Source organism: Lampetra fluviatilis, chromosome 17 (assembly GCF_964198595.1).
Source record: "Lampetra fluviatilis chromosome 17, kcLamFluv1.1, whole genome shotgun sequence".
In the NCBI taxonomy this organism is placed as follows: Eukaryota; Metazoa; Chordata; class Hyperoartia; order Petromyzontiformes; family Petromyzontidae; genus Lampetra; species Lampetra fluviatilis.
This window is the reverse complement of record NC_136291.1, coordinates 4,591,184-4,605,409: the sequence shown is the minus strand read 5'-3', so window position 1 is coordinate 4,605,409 and position 14,226 is coordinate 4,591,184. Positions and strand designations below refer to the sequence as shown.

The 14,226-nt window shown below is 43.5% G+C and overlaps 1 protein-coding gene across 2 annotated transcripts in view; it reads right to left on the bottom strand.

Moving 5' to 3' along the window:
• LOC144936855 (teneurin-3-like) overlaps positions 1-14,226 on the bottom strand; it is a 473,986-nt gene that overhangs the window by 21,159 nt on the left and 438,601 nt on the right. For both annotated transcript variants that reach the window (XM_078864031.1, XM_078864032.1), the window contains 4 exons: positions 13,877-13,897; positions 8,558-8,793; positions 7,153-7,307; positions 3,800-4,677 (listed from right to left, as the gene is read on the bottom strand). In XM_078864031.1, coding sequence (XP_078720157.1) covers positions 3,800-4,677; positions 7,153-7,307; positions 8,558-8,793; positions 13,877-13,897 — 1,290 coding nt within the window. The remainder of the gene's footprint in view (positions 1-3,799; positions 4,678-7,152; positions 7,308-8,557; positions 8,794-13,876; positions 13,898-14,226) is intronic.

Sequence of the window (14,226 nt, the reverse complement as noted above, 5' to 3'; positions counted from 1 at the left end):
GCACTAGCGGTAAGTACCCGGCGTTGCCCGGGGGAAAATATATTTAAAAACTTCTCTTAAAAACATATACATACACAAATACTAAGCTATTGCAAAAGCCCGGCATGCCGTTTGTCTGTCCATTTGTCCATCAACACAATTATGAGGCTTGCAGAACTCCAAAAATGTATAGAAAGTGGGGGGTAAATAGTTGATCTGAAAGATTTCCGAAAATTGTCGATCCGCCCCCCCCTCAATTTTTTTTTACCCCCGCATAGGCACATATATACCTACATACAACAGAGTGAGTAGTATCTAGTGACTCTATGCTAGTATTTTACTCTACAGTAGGATCTGGCTCTACAGTAGTATCTACTGAGCCCAGTAGTAGCTACTGACTGTATAGTAGTAACTACTGACTCTAGTAGTAACTACTGACCGAAGTAGTACCTACTGACTCTACATTATCTATTGACTCAATAGTAGTATCTACTGACTATAGTAGTAACTACTAACTGCATAGTAGTATCTGCAGACTCAATAGCAGTATCTGCTGACTATAGTGGTATCTACTGACTATAGTAGTATCTACCGACCCTACGGTAGTATCTACCGACTCTATAGTAGTATCTACCGACTCGATAGTAGTATAAACCAACTCTATAGAAGTAAATACTGACTCTACAGGAGTATCTAATGACTATAGCAGTATCTACTGAATCTATAGTATATATTGACTCTATAGTAGTATCCACTAACTATAATAATAACTACTAACTCTGTGGTATCTGCTGACTCTATAGTAGTATCTGCAGATTATATAGCTGTATCTGTTGACTCTATAGCAGTGTCTACTGACTCTATAGTCGTATCTACCGACTATGTAGTAGTGTACTGACTATAGTGGTATCTACTTACTGTAATAGTATTTACTAACCATAGTAGTATCTACTGACAGTCGTATCTACTAACTATACAGTAGTATCTACTGACTTTATAGTAGTGTCTACTGACTGTTTCATAGTATCTACTGACTGTAGCAGTATTGACTGACCATAGTGGTATCTACTGACTGTAGTAGTATCTTCTGACTCAATAGTAGTATCTGCCGACTCTATAGTATTATCAACCAACTCTATAGTAGAAATACTGACTCTACAGTAGTATCTAACGGCTATAGTAGTATCTATGGAATTTGTAGTCGTATCTATTGACTCTATAGTATCCACTGACTATAGCAGTACCTGCTGACTCTATAGCAGTATCTACTGAGTAGTATAGCAGTGTGTACTGGCTGTAGTAGTAGCTATACTAGCTCTATGGCAGTGTGTACTGTCTGTAATAGTAGCTATACTAACTCTACAATAGTACTAACTTCACAGTCATCAGGTGGGACCGTCACAGCCGAATTGATGCAGCTAATTCGGCTGTGACGGTCCCACCTGATGACGGAGACTTGTGTTGCCTCCGAAACGTCGTGATTTTTGTTTTATTTTTTTTTATTTTCATTAATTTTGATGTTTTACCTACGTGACTTTACCGAAAAAACCTAAGAATATGATTCCTTGCAGTCACGAAAGCTTCAAATCTAGAATTAACTTCACAGTGTCGTGGTGAGGCCTAGTACCGTGCAGAGCCCCCCGCCTCGCATAGATTGCCCAGCCGGCCGAGGTGGCACCTTTGCAGCTGGGGCTGGGCTGCTACCAACCCCCACCATCCCCCGCCCGCTCTACAATATTATTATCTAAGGACTATAATAGTAGTATCTACCGACCCTATAGTAGTAAGTGCACACATTGGGGAGAAGAGGACATCACACTGTGAAGAATTTACTCAGTTTTGTGTATTTTTTTTGCATTTTTAATGCGAATAAGAATCCCCCCCCCCCCCCGCATGTCGCGTATGTGCGCTGCTAGGGCAACCAACACCACAGAGCCGGCTTTCTCGCACATGCGCAGATGCGTGCTCTGGTGCCATCCTGTCCTTATAAAAGTGAAAAAAATTGTTAATTTAACTACTTTAAAGTTGACAGATGTGAAATACGAATAGCGCTTTTTCGTCCCAGGGCATATGGTGTGGTATCCATGTACTTTTTTGATACGTAAACCCCACAGTTTGTCAGTTAAAAACGTCTGAAGGTACCCGCGCAGACAGACACGCAGACACACACGCAGACACATGGATGGACAAACAAAAAATGACTTTAATAGGTAAGATTTGCGAGGCATGGTACCCGTTAATTTGCGTAACGTTGGAAATTTAAATATCCATTTAACACTCATCCAAAAAAAGCCCCTCAAAACTCACAACTGGTCTACTACTGGACAGAATGTCGGATACTCTGTCCAATGTTTAAGATAATAAGACAATACTCCAATAATAAGCATATGTTATGATTGGTGCCCATCTAAGATGGGTGCTCAAAACGTTTTGTAAAATAAATACACAATAAAGAATTTCCGTAGCTAGCCATTGCTCCATTTCAGTCTTTAAAATGTGAGTCTCCTTTTGCATAATTTGATACTGTTATACCACCTTTGCAGCGTACAAAAATATCTGCACATATGCAGAGTAGTAAGCCCAGATTCTTGCATTATTGCAGGCCCAACATACAGACAACGTTAGGGCATATAAAGGAGTTTAAAAAAAGCTCTATCAGCACTGTAATAAGTGAACTTGTAATTTGACGTATTATTTTTGCACACTAGTAGATATCCCGTTGGTCTGCGACGGATAATGAGAGATTGCTGTCATTTTCATGCTCTTCTCGCAATCTTATAATCAGAGCACGAACATTAATCTGCTCCATTATGCAATGAATTGCCACTATAATATTAATGATGAGTTTTTAAAAAAGAATGTTCAATCGAATAAAAAAATGATTGAAATTATTACTTTAATAGGGGCACGAATTGAAAACGATAGAGACATTTTAAATTAACCGTGTCAGTCTTTTGTGTTTGTTACTTCCACCATTAAGTATCTCTATTAATTGCCTTCTGAAATTCTTCCGCCCTTTCAATTAAATTCGATGTTAATTTGTTGCACGGAAAATACAGTTGAGCCAGTTACCCTGCTAGTGGCAACAGCCACTAACAAGAGACTTGTTGTTGTTGGGGTGTAGAGAGAGGAGCCTAGGCAGCAGTCAGTGAGGACATTCGAGGCGTACGATTGTTTTAAATAGTAGTATGATGGTAATGGTGGTTTGCACAATGAACGACGAAACCAGCGACCCTAGTTTGACTTCTGGCCATTGTTAACAATTTGTGGTGAGTGATATCCGAACTAGTTCTGAGGAGCCCCTTTACAAACCCACACTAATCAGCATGGTGAAGTATTGTCAAACGACCCTCGTGACCAACACAGCGTGGGAAGGCCTTCATCCAGCAGACCTGAAGGCATACTTACGTCTCATGGCATGACACGTTTAGCAAAATCAGCGATACCACAAAAGTCAAATTTGAATTGAATTGTCCACCTCTTGCCCCTCTTCTGGTCCTCATTGCCGGCCGAGGTTAGAAAACGAACCTGGTCCACCTTAACTTGCTCCTGGTTAGGGAGGAAAGCCTACCCAGAGAGCACATTCCCCTGTCATATTGATGTTATCGACAATCTGCACCTCCGATTAGTACAGTTGGCTATTCACGGTGCGAAAGAAGTTCAACAAACATTAATTCATCTGTATGTGTCCTCTGCTGCGACTGTTGTTTAGGGTTCAATAATATAAAAAAAGAGAGCAGCTGCAGAACCTCTCTACCCTTCGTGTCACAGTGGCACGACGAGCCAGCTGCTGCGGGTGCTCCAGCCGGGGCGGACTCACGTGTAGAAGGTGGTCCAGCCGTTTTCGTCGCTCCTGGTGGCCAGCAGGCCGGAGCTGCCGTGGTAGGTGAGGAAGGCCAGCTCGGCCCCCGGGGCGGCCACGCCTTTGAGCGCGCCGTTCACGTTGAGCGTCAGCGTCAGGTAGAGCGAGTCGTCGAGCACGATGCGCAGGGGCGCGCCGCCGGAGTCGCGACGGATCCTCGCCGTCCGCCCGCTGCTGCTGCTCACGCCGACCAGCTCCCGCTCGGCGCTGTAGCTGAAGCTGTACAGGACGTCGCCGCTCACCAGGCTCTGCGTGCGCAGGTGCAACCCCTCCTCGCTGAACACGTACACCTCCTGGTCGGCGGGCGACGCGATCTCGTACTTGCCGTCGGCGACCGTCGCGGGGCGGTTCTGCCTGACGGCGCGGATGCGGATGTTGCCCAGGTCAGCGATGTAGAGCGTCGCGTCGGGGCACACGGCCAGGGCGGTCGGGGAGTTGAGCCGGGCATCCTTGGCGTAGCCCTCCTCGCCGGCGAAGCAGTCACAGCTCAGGTCGCCGTTGCAGTCGCAGTCCACGGTGGCGCCGGCGAGCAGCGACATTTCGCCATCGCTGGACACCTGCCACACCTGGTGGATCCTCTTCTCGTCAGTCTCGCTGATGTAGAGCACGCCGGCGTGGGACACGGCGAGGGCCGTCGGGGCCTGCAGCGTCGCGTGGCGAGCCACGCGGATCGGCCACGGCTGCTCGGTCGAGTGGAACGGGCAGTGAACGGGGCGGCCCACGGCCACGCGGACCTGGTGGTCCTCTGTCACCTGCAGTACGACGTTGTTGTCCAGGATGTAGAGGGAATTGTCCAGAGGACTAATGGTCAAGGCCGTAGGCCACTCCAGTCGGATCTGTGAACAGCACCGTGGACGGAATTATAATGTTCGTACGCGAGGTGTTATACGTATACAGCACAATAAGCGTATGTTAGACCACAGCCTGCATGGAGCAGATCTCATCCTCAACGAGCTCATTTATATATGGCTGGTTAATCATAGAGCCGTCGAATGAAACAAAACAAGCGAGGTGCAATAGTCTGCACCTGAATGCAGCAAAAGGGGAGACCAAAAAAAGCATTGATTCTTGAATCCAATAGCGGCCTGGATTTCTGACAATTTATGGAATTGCCAGTGGCATGAAGGGGGGGGGGGAGGTTGATTAATTGTTACGACCCTCGTTTGTCTACCGGAGCTTGGGGGTGTAGTTGTGGTGCTCAATGGGTGCCCCCCTATTAATCACGCTTACTTCCCAAAGCTCGTAGGGGAGATGCAGGGAATTATAAAAAAAAAGCTCTCGACTCAAATTACGACACAGGTGCTGTTGTATTTACACAATAAAAGAAATGTTTACAGAAAAAATAAGCAAGCGTAAAAATGGGTTTTCCGACTCAATGGCGTGACAATAAAATGTGTTTTTGAGTGCACGAATAGTTTGGAATGATTTGATGCACCTGCAAATGAAAAATTCGGTGAATACACATGTAAGAGGGGCAATGTAACAGCATGCTAATGTTGACAACTTTAGCAGTGCCTTTAAAAGTAACATTTTGCCGTCTTGGGACTATATTGTATTAGGAAATACGTTTCTTTATATCCATCTAAAATAAGCTGCGATTCAGATGATTATATTGTGATAGGATTCGGGAGCAAAGCTCTCGTAATGCACGCATGTATACAACGCGAGGCCTGTTGAATGCAAATGTTTAGGTGTGCGTGCAAAAATCCATCATGAAACACGCACTTGCTAAAGGGAACGTGCGATGCATGTGCCACATGCAGCATGAACTGCTACCGTGAAATTGTAGACCAAAGCTTGTGCGATTTCATGCCTCACATACCACGTAGGTACACAGCCCTTCCCTTTACAAAGCCTCTCTCCCCCCCCCCACCCTCGCTGTACATGAGTACAGATTACACCGACTGCTCCGCTATGCACCCGATGTCCATGTAAAAAAAAAGTCTGACCGTACAATGCATAAACAAAACGCAGATCATTTTAGACGCTATACTTGCATCAATGTGAAAGTTCAGCAGTTTGCAAGCATCGGCCAAGCAACCACGTGAGCATAGATGGCAAATGAAATGCAACATTGTTGTCCAACACGAACGTTGCATACTACTACTGCGCATGCATACACATATACCTGTTTATATATAATCTATTTCCACAGAAACATTGCAGCTGGGCTCACAGCGGCTGCAAGATGTCTTCCTCAAAGAAGCAGGCCGTGAGGGGTCAACATTCGTGGGCCCTCGCTGACAAGGTGCTCATTGTCCAGTCATTTGTGGACAGGCGATTCTTGACCCAGGGTGGGATAGTTGCCACGGACACGGGGGCTATCCTGACGTCAAGGAAGTTTAATGCAATTTCCCACACCGTCTCTCGAGGGACAGAAGATGCTTCCCATCATGTCATCGGAGAACGAGCATCTAATTACCAACAGCTACCGATGTGACATCTCACCAATAGCCGCTGCGCCAATGGAAACTGCCTGTGGACGAATGGTTATTGTTTTTATCGGCTATTCGTACGCGAGCCAGTGGTGGTGATTGACTCGGGGATGTAGACGTCCATTTCGGTTCCCCGCACGCGCTCTCCTTGCGTCCATGGCCTCTACATGGCCATGGACGCTGAGCTTCTAATAGGCATAGGTGTTTATTTGTTGTGTTTAGTTTGTTGTCCCCCCTACCGCCCACACTTCCGATTTGCACGGTTGGCTACGTACTCTGCGAAAGAAGTTCAACAAACATCCTGCACATACAAGGGTGCAGGATACTCTCTATGATTGGCCAGATGTCTTGGAAGAGGTGGGAGTACCCACACTTTACCCCCACCGTACGCAAAGTGCCGATTAAACCTAACTGACGTTACCCATTTATACTGCTGGGTGGACAGAGGCGGCAAAGTTTTAAGAAACTTTCCCAACCTTGCTGCCCTCTACTGTGAGGTCTAGAGGTCACTTGAAGGGAACTCAGAGGTTGCTTTGTGGAAAATCTCTGCTGTCTCACACACGTTGGGCTGCACTTCTCTGCGACAGATGCCGAAAGCACAATCAGGATAAAATTGAGGGTGGGAAATGTTTCAACTGCTGCACTGGGAGGATGAACCAGCGACCTCTGGATTGCAACTCCGGTGTACTCACCATTACACCAAGGCAACGTCCCTGGGCTCTCATCATCTTACACATCTCACGGACAACAATGCGACATCGTATTGCTGTGTATGAAACCACGAAGCTACAAAAAAAACCTAAGCCAAGAAATAAACGAGTAAATTGATATAAAAAAAATCTCATAAATGTCTCACGTGGGGAATGAGTGCAATACCTTCGACATCTCCATGGTGGAATCACAGCTGAGCGAGAGGCCAGCCTGCAGGTCATTGAATCCCATCACCGTCGAAATGATTTCATTCTCATCAATCTTCCTGATCATTGACCCATCCACAAAGAAAATGTAACCGTGCTTATCCACAGCAATCCCTGGGAAAAGGAAAAAAAATCAAAATCAAACAGCATTGGCAGTCACGGTGCAAACACAAGCTCTTCCATTTGTAATAAACTATGCAAGGCAGCAGCGGGTGCTGTCAGTGGGAGTTACACAAAAAAATCCTTAGAGGAGCAATCCACACGTAATTGCAAACACTTGCAGTATTGTAAGGAACACCACGACGTGTATGGGTTCAATAGATTATTATAGAGCAATTTAAATTTAGTTTGAGCTCTTTTTTTCCATATTGGTGGAGTGCAAACTGCCGTGTTTACATTCCACTTTTCAAAAACACTTTTGTCTCCGACACACCCAATTGTCACCGGTTGACACTTTGTCTTTTTATTAACCCCACACTGCTTCGCAAGTTACACTCGCTGACCTCTCTGCGAGGGAAATCCACAAAGTGGCTCGCCTGAGCGCAGGGTCCCCCCTTTCACAGCACGCCAACGCATGCCCGCGCTGGACGCCGAAATTGGATTTTGTCTTCTTCCATTCCGAGAAGACGCTCTCCCAGAATTTATCTCGCAACTCGGGCCAACGTTTGGCCGCAGCGGAAGGTCGCGCTGAAAATGAAGCGTTGCCCTCGCACTTAACGCGCCGCTGTTTAGCAATTCCTGTTAAATGCCCGCGGTGCCCGTGTCTCATATACCGCCCCCCTCCCTCCCTCGACCTCACACCTGCCGTGTGGCGCCCCTAAAGATGCTCTTGCACGGCTGAGCTAAGCTCGGATTTAGCCCTTTCAGCACGGCCAGCTCATGATCTGTATGTCAGCTTAACGCAGAATACAAGTGTGGAGAGAAGAGCGGATGTCAATGCTTTTTATTCTTGACTTAAAAAGGACACTTGAATTATTTTTTTTCGGGAGAATTCCTATACGGGGGGAAAAAAAACTGAAATCTGTTCTTCAGCCAATCTCTGGGCACACGGGGCCACACTGCTCTGTGAGAGATCCGAACGGATACTCAGTCTCATAGCATGACGCCAATAGCACAATTGGAATAACACTGGGGATGGGGGGGGGGAGTAAATATATATTCAAGATGTTTTTGCTAAAGTTGTGAAAACATGAAATATTCGCAGCTCAAAATTCCCGAATGAACGTCAGCAGGAAGTCACGCACGGTCTCACGTATGGCCTGATAAAATAAGGGAAAGTGTTTTTTTTTAAATTAGTTTTTAAGGACTACATCGTAGAGCAGCTGGCGTGCGTGACCCCGTCGGTGTGCTTTGGTGGCAGCTACCCCGCGGGTTGGCGAGAGAGGCGTTGAGGGCCCTGCCGCCGTCTCCGCAGCGCGTCTCGTCCAGAGGCAGGCACTGCTCGCCGGTGCCAGCCACCACCTCCCCGCCCACCACGGGGTCGGCGCCGTCACCCGGAGCGGAGCGCACGCGGTAGATCTTCCGGCTGCTGGTGTCCGACAGGTAGAGCCAGCCGCTCACCGGGTCCACGGCCAGGTAGTAGCGGTGCGTGGGATTTGTGCTGCGGAATGAGCAAAAAGGAGGGTCATCAATGCCCCTTTTCGTGTCTGTGGAGAAGCACCGCTATTCCCGATGTTACACGTTGCGTAGGGCTTTCGTTTTTTTGCAGTTTCGCTGCTCGGCTATCCGATGTGTTTTCCAGCTGTTCCGCGCATTGTTTGGCACGATGTCCGACGTTTCGCTCCACGTGCGTGGAGGTTCTTCGCCAATTAATGGCATACAATTGACCGTTCCGGGAGATTTTTCAGGAATTCGGTTACTGAAGAATCGCCCAGCACGTAGAGTGGAACTTCAGGCATCATCTACAAGAACAATACGCGGTACAGCTATACGTTACACTTCTTAAAACCGAGGAAGAGGGTGATGAAAGCTGTAGGTATTTATACTGTAGGTGTGTGTACTGCAGGTATATGTACCGTGGTTTTTGTACTGTGGGTATGTGTACCGTAGGGACATGTATTGTAGATATATGTATGGTGGGTATGTGTACTGTGGGTATATGTACTGTAGGTATGTGAGCACATGGATTGAAATAGTTGTGTCAGTAGAATTTGGATCTTCAATATAGCCGTGTGTTAAACATGGCTGCTGCTGCTGGTTATGTTAATAATGATGGGAATTCAAAATTATGTCCACAAAATTAAAAATATATTCATCATTGTTTATGAATGAACACTTCCAGCTAAAAAAGAAACCTGTTTAAATACAGTACTAAGCATTTATACTATATCAAAGATGTAGCATCCACAGGTAATTAGAAAGTTAAATGGTCTTTACATGACAAGTATATACTGTGTGTACATTTATATCTGTCGTGTTGACTATTTCCAGGAAAAAATAAGTCTAGTTAATTTTACAGGATTGCGTGCGCTTAAACTCAAACTTGGAAAGATACATTCTTGTCAACGTTAATCCGCAAACACATAGAAGATATTAACTATAAGATGTAATCATCATAACCTTCCAAGTCATATGACAGACTTTCCGCTTTCCGCTGCCACTTATTTTCCAATCTAGAATACACTCTATTATTTTTTAGTCCCTGCGGTAACATCATTTTTGTTTTATTTCGAAGCGTCTCTCTGCAGCTTAGTTCAGATGGTTTTTTTTATTTTTTGCAAAAAAAAAAAAACACTTTCAAAATGTGTGAATCTCAAACACAACAAAAAAAACCACAGTAATCAGCTGGGTACTCCCATTGGCCAGAAATGGAATGGGGGTCACGATGACTATGTCCCACCGCGACAAGGCAAGAGAGTGGCGCTCATTTTCTCAGCTTGCTGTAACCTAGCAACGGTGCTGTCACTGCCAGCTGTGGGCACGTGGAAGCACCCCATCCTCCAGTCACGTGTGGGCGGACATGCTGTGTGGGCAACTAGACCAAGCAACTTCTTCCAAAAATGCCAATTTGCTTCCGAATAATGTTGGTTTTGTTGTAACCCTTGTCACTTCCTTTGCCTGTGCAGTTCCTGTCTATTAGTGGCCTCCGAACTCTTTCATTCTGCGGTGTGCCTTTGCTTCTTTGCCCCAGACTCTCCTCCGTGGTTAACGAGGATGCAAATAATTTGAAACTTAAGTCTCCAATGCTCACACAGTTGTGACAATGGACATTTTCACGAAACATTGATCAAAATCCGAATATCAACGTGCACACAAGACGTACAAGGATGATACGTTATAATTTGCTTACAATGAGGACTTTAAAAAATCAGTACAGTATATTATAATCACAAAATATTTACTGTCCTTGGCACAAGGCATGTGAGATTGTTTTGTAGATAGATCTAGGATAGCACCTGGTCCCCCCCATCTCCGAAGCCAATTCTTTTGACTGCAATTTAAATGATAAAACAAAGTGATTCTTACGTTTTTTTTCTCCCAGGAATAGTTCTACATTCATTTACCACTGGGGACTAGCTATCATTTTAGTAGTTTTAATCAAACTGTGTAAAAGTAAAGACGTTACACTTTTAGTGTGTTTTTTTAAAGGAAATATACGTGTGTAAGCATACATTTTAGCAATAAAATTGGACTGAGTATGTTGGCATCAAGCACATGTAACCCCACAATGAGCAGTAATGTGAACATCTTTCCAGAAAACATAACAAACTCTAAAATGTGTTTTGTAAAAGTGAAAATACAGACGAGTAAAAAAAAATCCACATATGGCATTGTGATTTTCTTGACTGCAGGAATTCATATTCTCTGGTTCTTTCAGTAAAGTCACGTAGATAGAAAAATAATAATTACAAATAAAGTTAATGAAAAGAACAAAAAAGAAAAAAAATGTCATTAAAAATTTAAAAACAAAAAAACACTAATGTTGGTTCTTAATCGGAGTTATTAATCAAACCAGCTTAAAAACCAGGCTACAGTCTACATTATAGACTGCCAGTACACTCACCGAGGTGAAAGAACCAGGCTACATTCTACATTATAGACTGCCAGTATGCTCACCAAGGTTAAGAACCAGGCGACAGTCAACATTATAGACTGCCAGTCCACTCACCCAGCTTAATAACCATTGCTACAGTCTACATTATAGACTGCCAGTACACTCACCGAGGTTAAGAACCAGGCTACAGTCTACAATATAGACTTCCAGTATGCTCACCAAGGTTAAGAACCAGGTTACAGTCTACATTATAGACTGCCAGTACACTCACCCAGCTTAATAACCATTGTTACAGTCTACATTATAGACTGCCAGTACACTCACCGAGGTTAAGAACCAGGCTACAGTCTACAATATAGACTTCCAGTACGCTCACCAAGGTTAAGAACCAGGCTACAGTCTACATTATAGACTGCCAGTACATTCACCCAGCTTAATAACCATTGCTACAGTCTACATTATAGACTGCCAGTACACTCACCAAACTTAATAACCAGGCTACAGTCTACATTATAGACTGCCAGTACACTCACTACGCTTAAGAACCAGGCTACAGTCTACATGTTTTTTTATATTTGAATTTTATTATTTTTATTTTCATTCACTTTATTTTTCATTATAATTTTTCTTCTTCTATCTACGTGACTTTACCGAAAGAACCAAAGATTTTATGGCATTGTGTTTAATGTCTTCCTCGCAATTCACATTACTACACAAACACACATTTATATGAGCAGCCCGCTGCTGTTTGTCTTCATAAAAATGATCAATGATAAAAAGCAAAGCATGCCAAGTGATTTAAATGTTCTACACGTTATTCTTACTTGAGGTCTATCCTTTGCCATTTCAAATCCCAGCAGTATTCCTCTCTGTTTAGCCAATGTAATTTTTCATTCCCACGTGTATGTGAGTTATATATATATATGTTTTTCTGGGTTACATAATTTTAAAATAAACTTTTCACTTCCAAGCAATGTGCTCACTTATGCATCTGGTATTGTTTTGGTAAGTTTGGGGATTCTTTTTTTAGGTGAAGTGAAAGACACAAATAACTCTCGATGCACAGATGGGTTTTCACAGTAAGGGCGTACGCTGGTAATAGGTATAATCTGTGGTCGTTTAAAATTTAATTTAATTGAATTTCCTTACCCTTTTATCCAGATACATATTGTTATTGACTACATTTTAGGAAAGGACCATGGCCTCATTTGATCAAGTGAATGGGTGAATATGGCCCAATTTGAAAAGACAGTATGTGGGTTTCAAATCAAATGTCTCAGCACTTATATTGGCGCTGCCTACACCCTCTGCAATTAAAGGTCAATGCGTTCTAAAAGACCACGTGTGAACCCTGCAAATATAAACACGAAAACAAATTGATCACATCGGTGGGAGTCTACGATAATCTTTAAATGGCATTCTCTTTCTATTTCGTTTGTCACAATCTGACATTTTAAATCCAATACCCAGAAGGTGCAAAGACGATGGAAATAAATCAGGATATAGGACATGGTATAGACACACTGTCCTGTAGTGTTGCGGCCATGCTGATAGAGACTGGTGTGATCATTAAAAGTGAGTTTCTGAATGTGTGTGTGTGCGTGCACATATGTATGGTTATATATACATTAAAAAACATGTTTACAAAACATGATACAAGGAGTGCATGAAGGTATCAAGCAATTATATGAAAGGAAAATATTAGTACAGTTTGAACTGCGTAGATGAATTGTGAAGTTTTGAAAAAAACAGAGTGAACAATTAAAAGCTTGAGTGATAAAAAATGTACCCGTAAAAACAAAGTTTTTAACTATAAATCCTTTATATGCGTGGCATCGGGGCGGCTAGAGTCCTCTCGTCCTCTGGCTTGAGATGGCTGCCACCTATGGGTCAGATGATTGTCTGGCAGCATTAAACAATTGGTAATTAAATATTTAAAATTTTTTCCCTAAACAGTGTAAAAATTTGGAATATTTTTTTCACCAAAATGCATTGTCACGCACAACGAGTCTGTGTGCAAAATGTCAGCTCGATTGGATCACGGGAAGTGGGTTAAAAAACGACCGAAAGATTTGCACGGTCCTAAGCAAGCAAGCGAACTTAATATAAAGGATTTAAAAATACTTCAGCACTTATTTTGAAAGCATTTGAAACAATCACGACTGTGACTTCGCGCAAACATCTGGGACCATCTCAAATCTGTATATGAGGTGTTGTACCAATACCATGGTGGACGTGTGGAGGATAAGATGGATGAAATGTACCTGATAAATACTCATACGACAACGTGTGTGTGCCGTACGGTGTATTTACCAATTACAAATCGCCGTGTAATTAAAAATAATTAATAATGCACGATAGCTGTATTGATACTCTGTAGTGCAAGTTAATTGCACACTCTTATCGTTGGGCTTATAGTGAAGTTTCCTGTTTTGAAATGTCAATCAAATACTACGTTAAAGAGTAAGTAGATGTTAATTATTACTTACAGTTCTTCAAACAGTTTGATCACGTTTTATATAGCTGTATGTGTGTTTAATCTGTGCATTTATGGCTACATAGGAACCACAATATGAATGCTGTTTTGTTGTGAAGATGGTCAGACGTGCCAAGAGGCTTAATTGTGCACAGTTGGTGAATATAAATAAATAGATCTAAAATGGAATCTATGGAAATGTCATTTTTTTACCTGTGCCTGAAATCTTTATTCCTGAAAACAGGGAAGGCAGTGGCACAGAAACAAAGGACAAAAAGGAACAGTTTAGTGAGGAAGCAATAGATCAAGCACGAGTAGGAAAGTAAACACACTCACCCACCCACTCAACCACATAACCATATATTCATCCAACCACTCACTCAATTACTCACCCACCCACTCATTAACTCACCTACTCACTCATCCACTCACCCACATATCTATTTACCCACCTGCCAATACATTTAACCACTCACTCGTCCACACACCCACTGACCCACCCATCAATCCACTTTTTTCGTCACCCATCCACTCAACCACCCACTCACTAGCCCACTCATCCA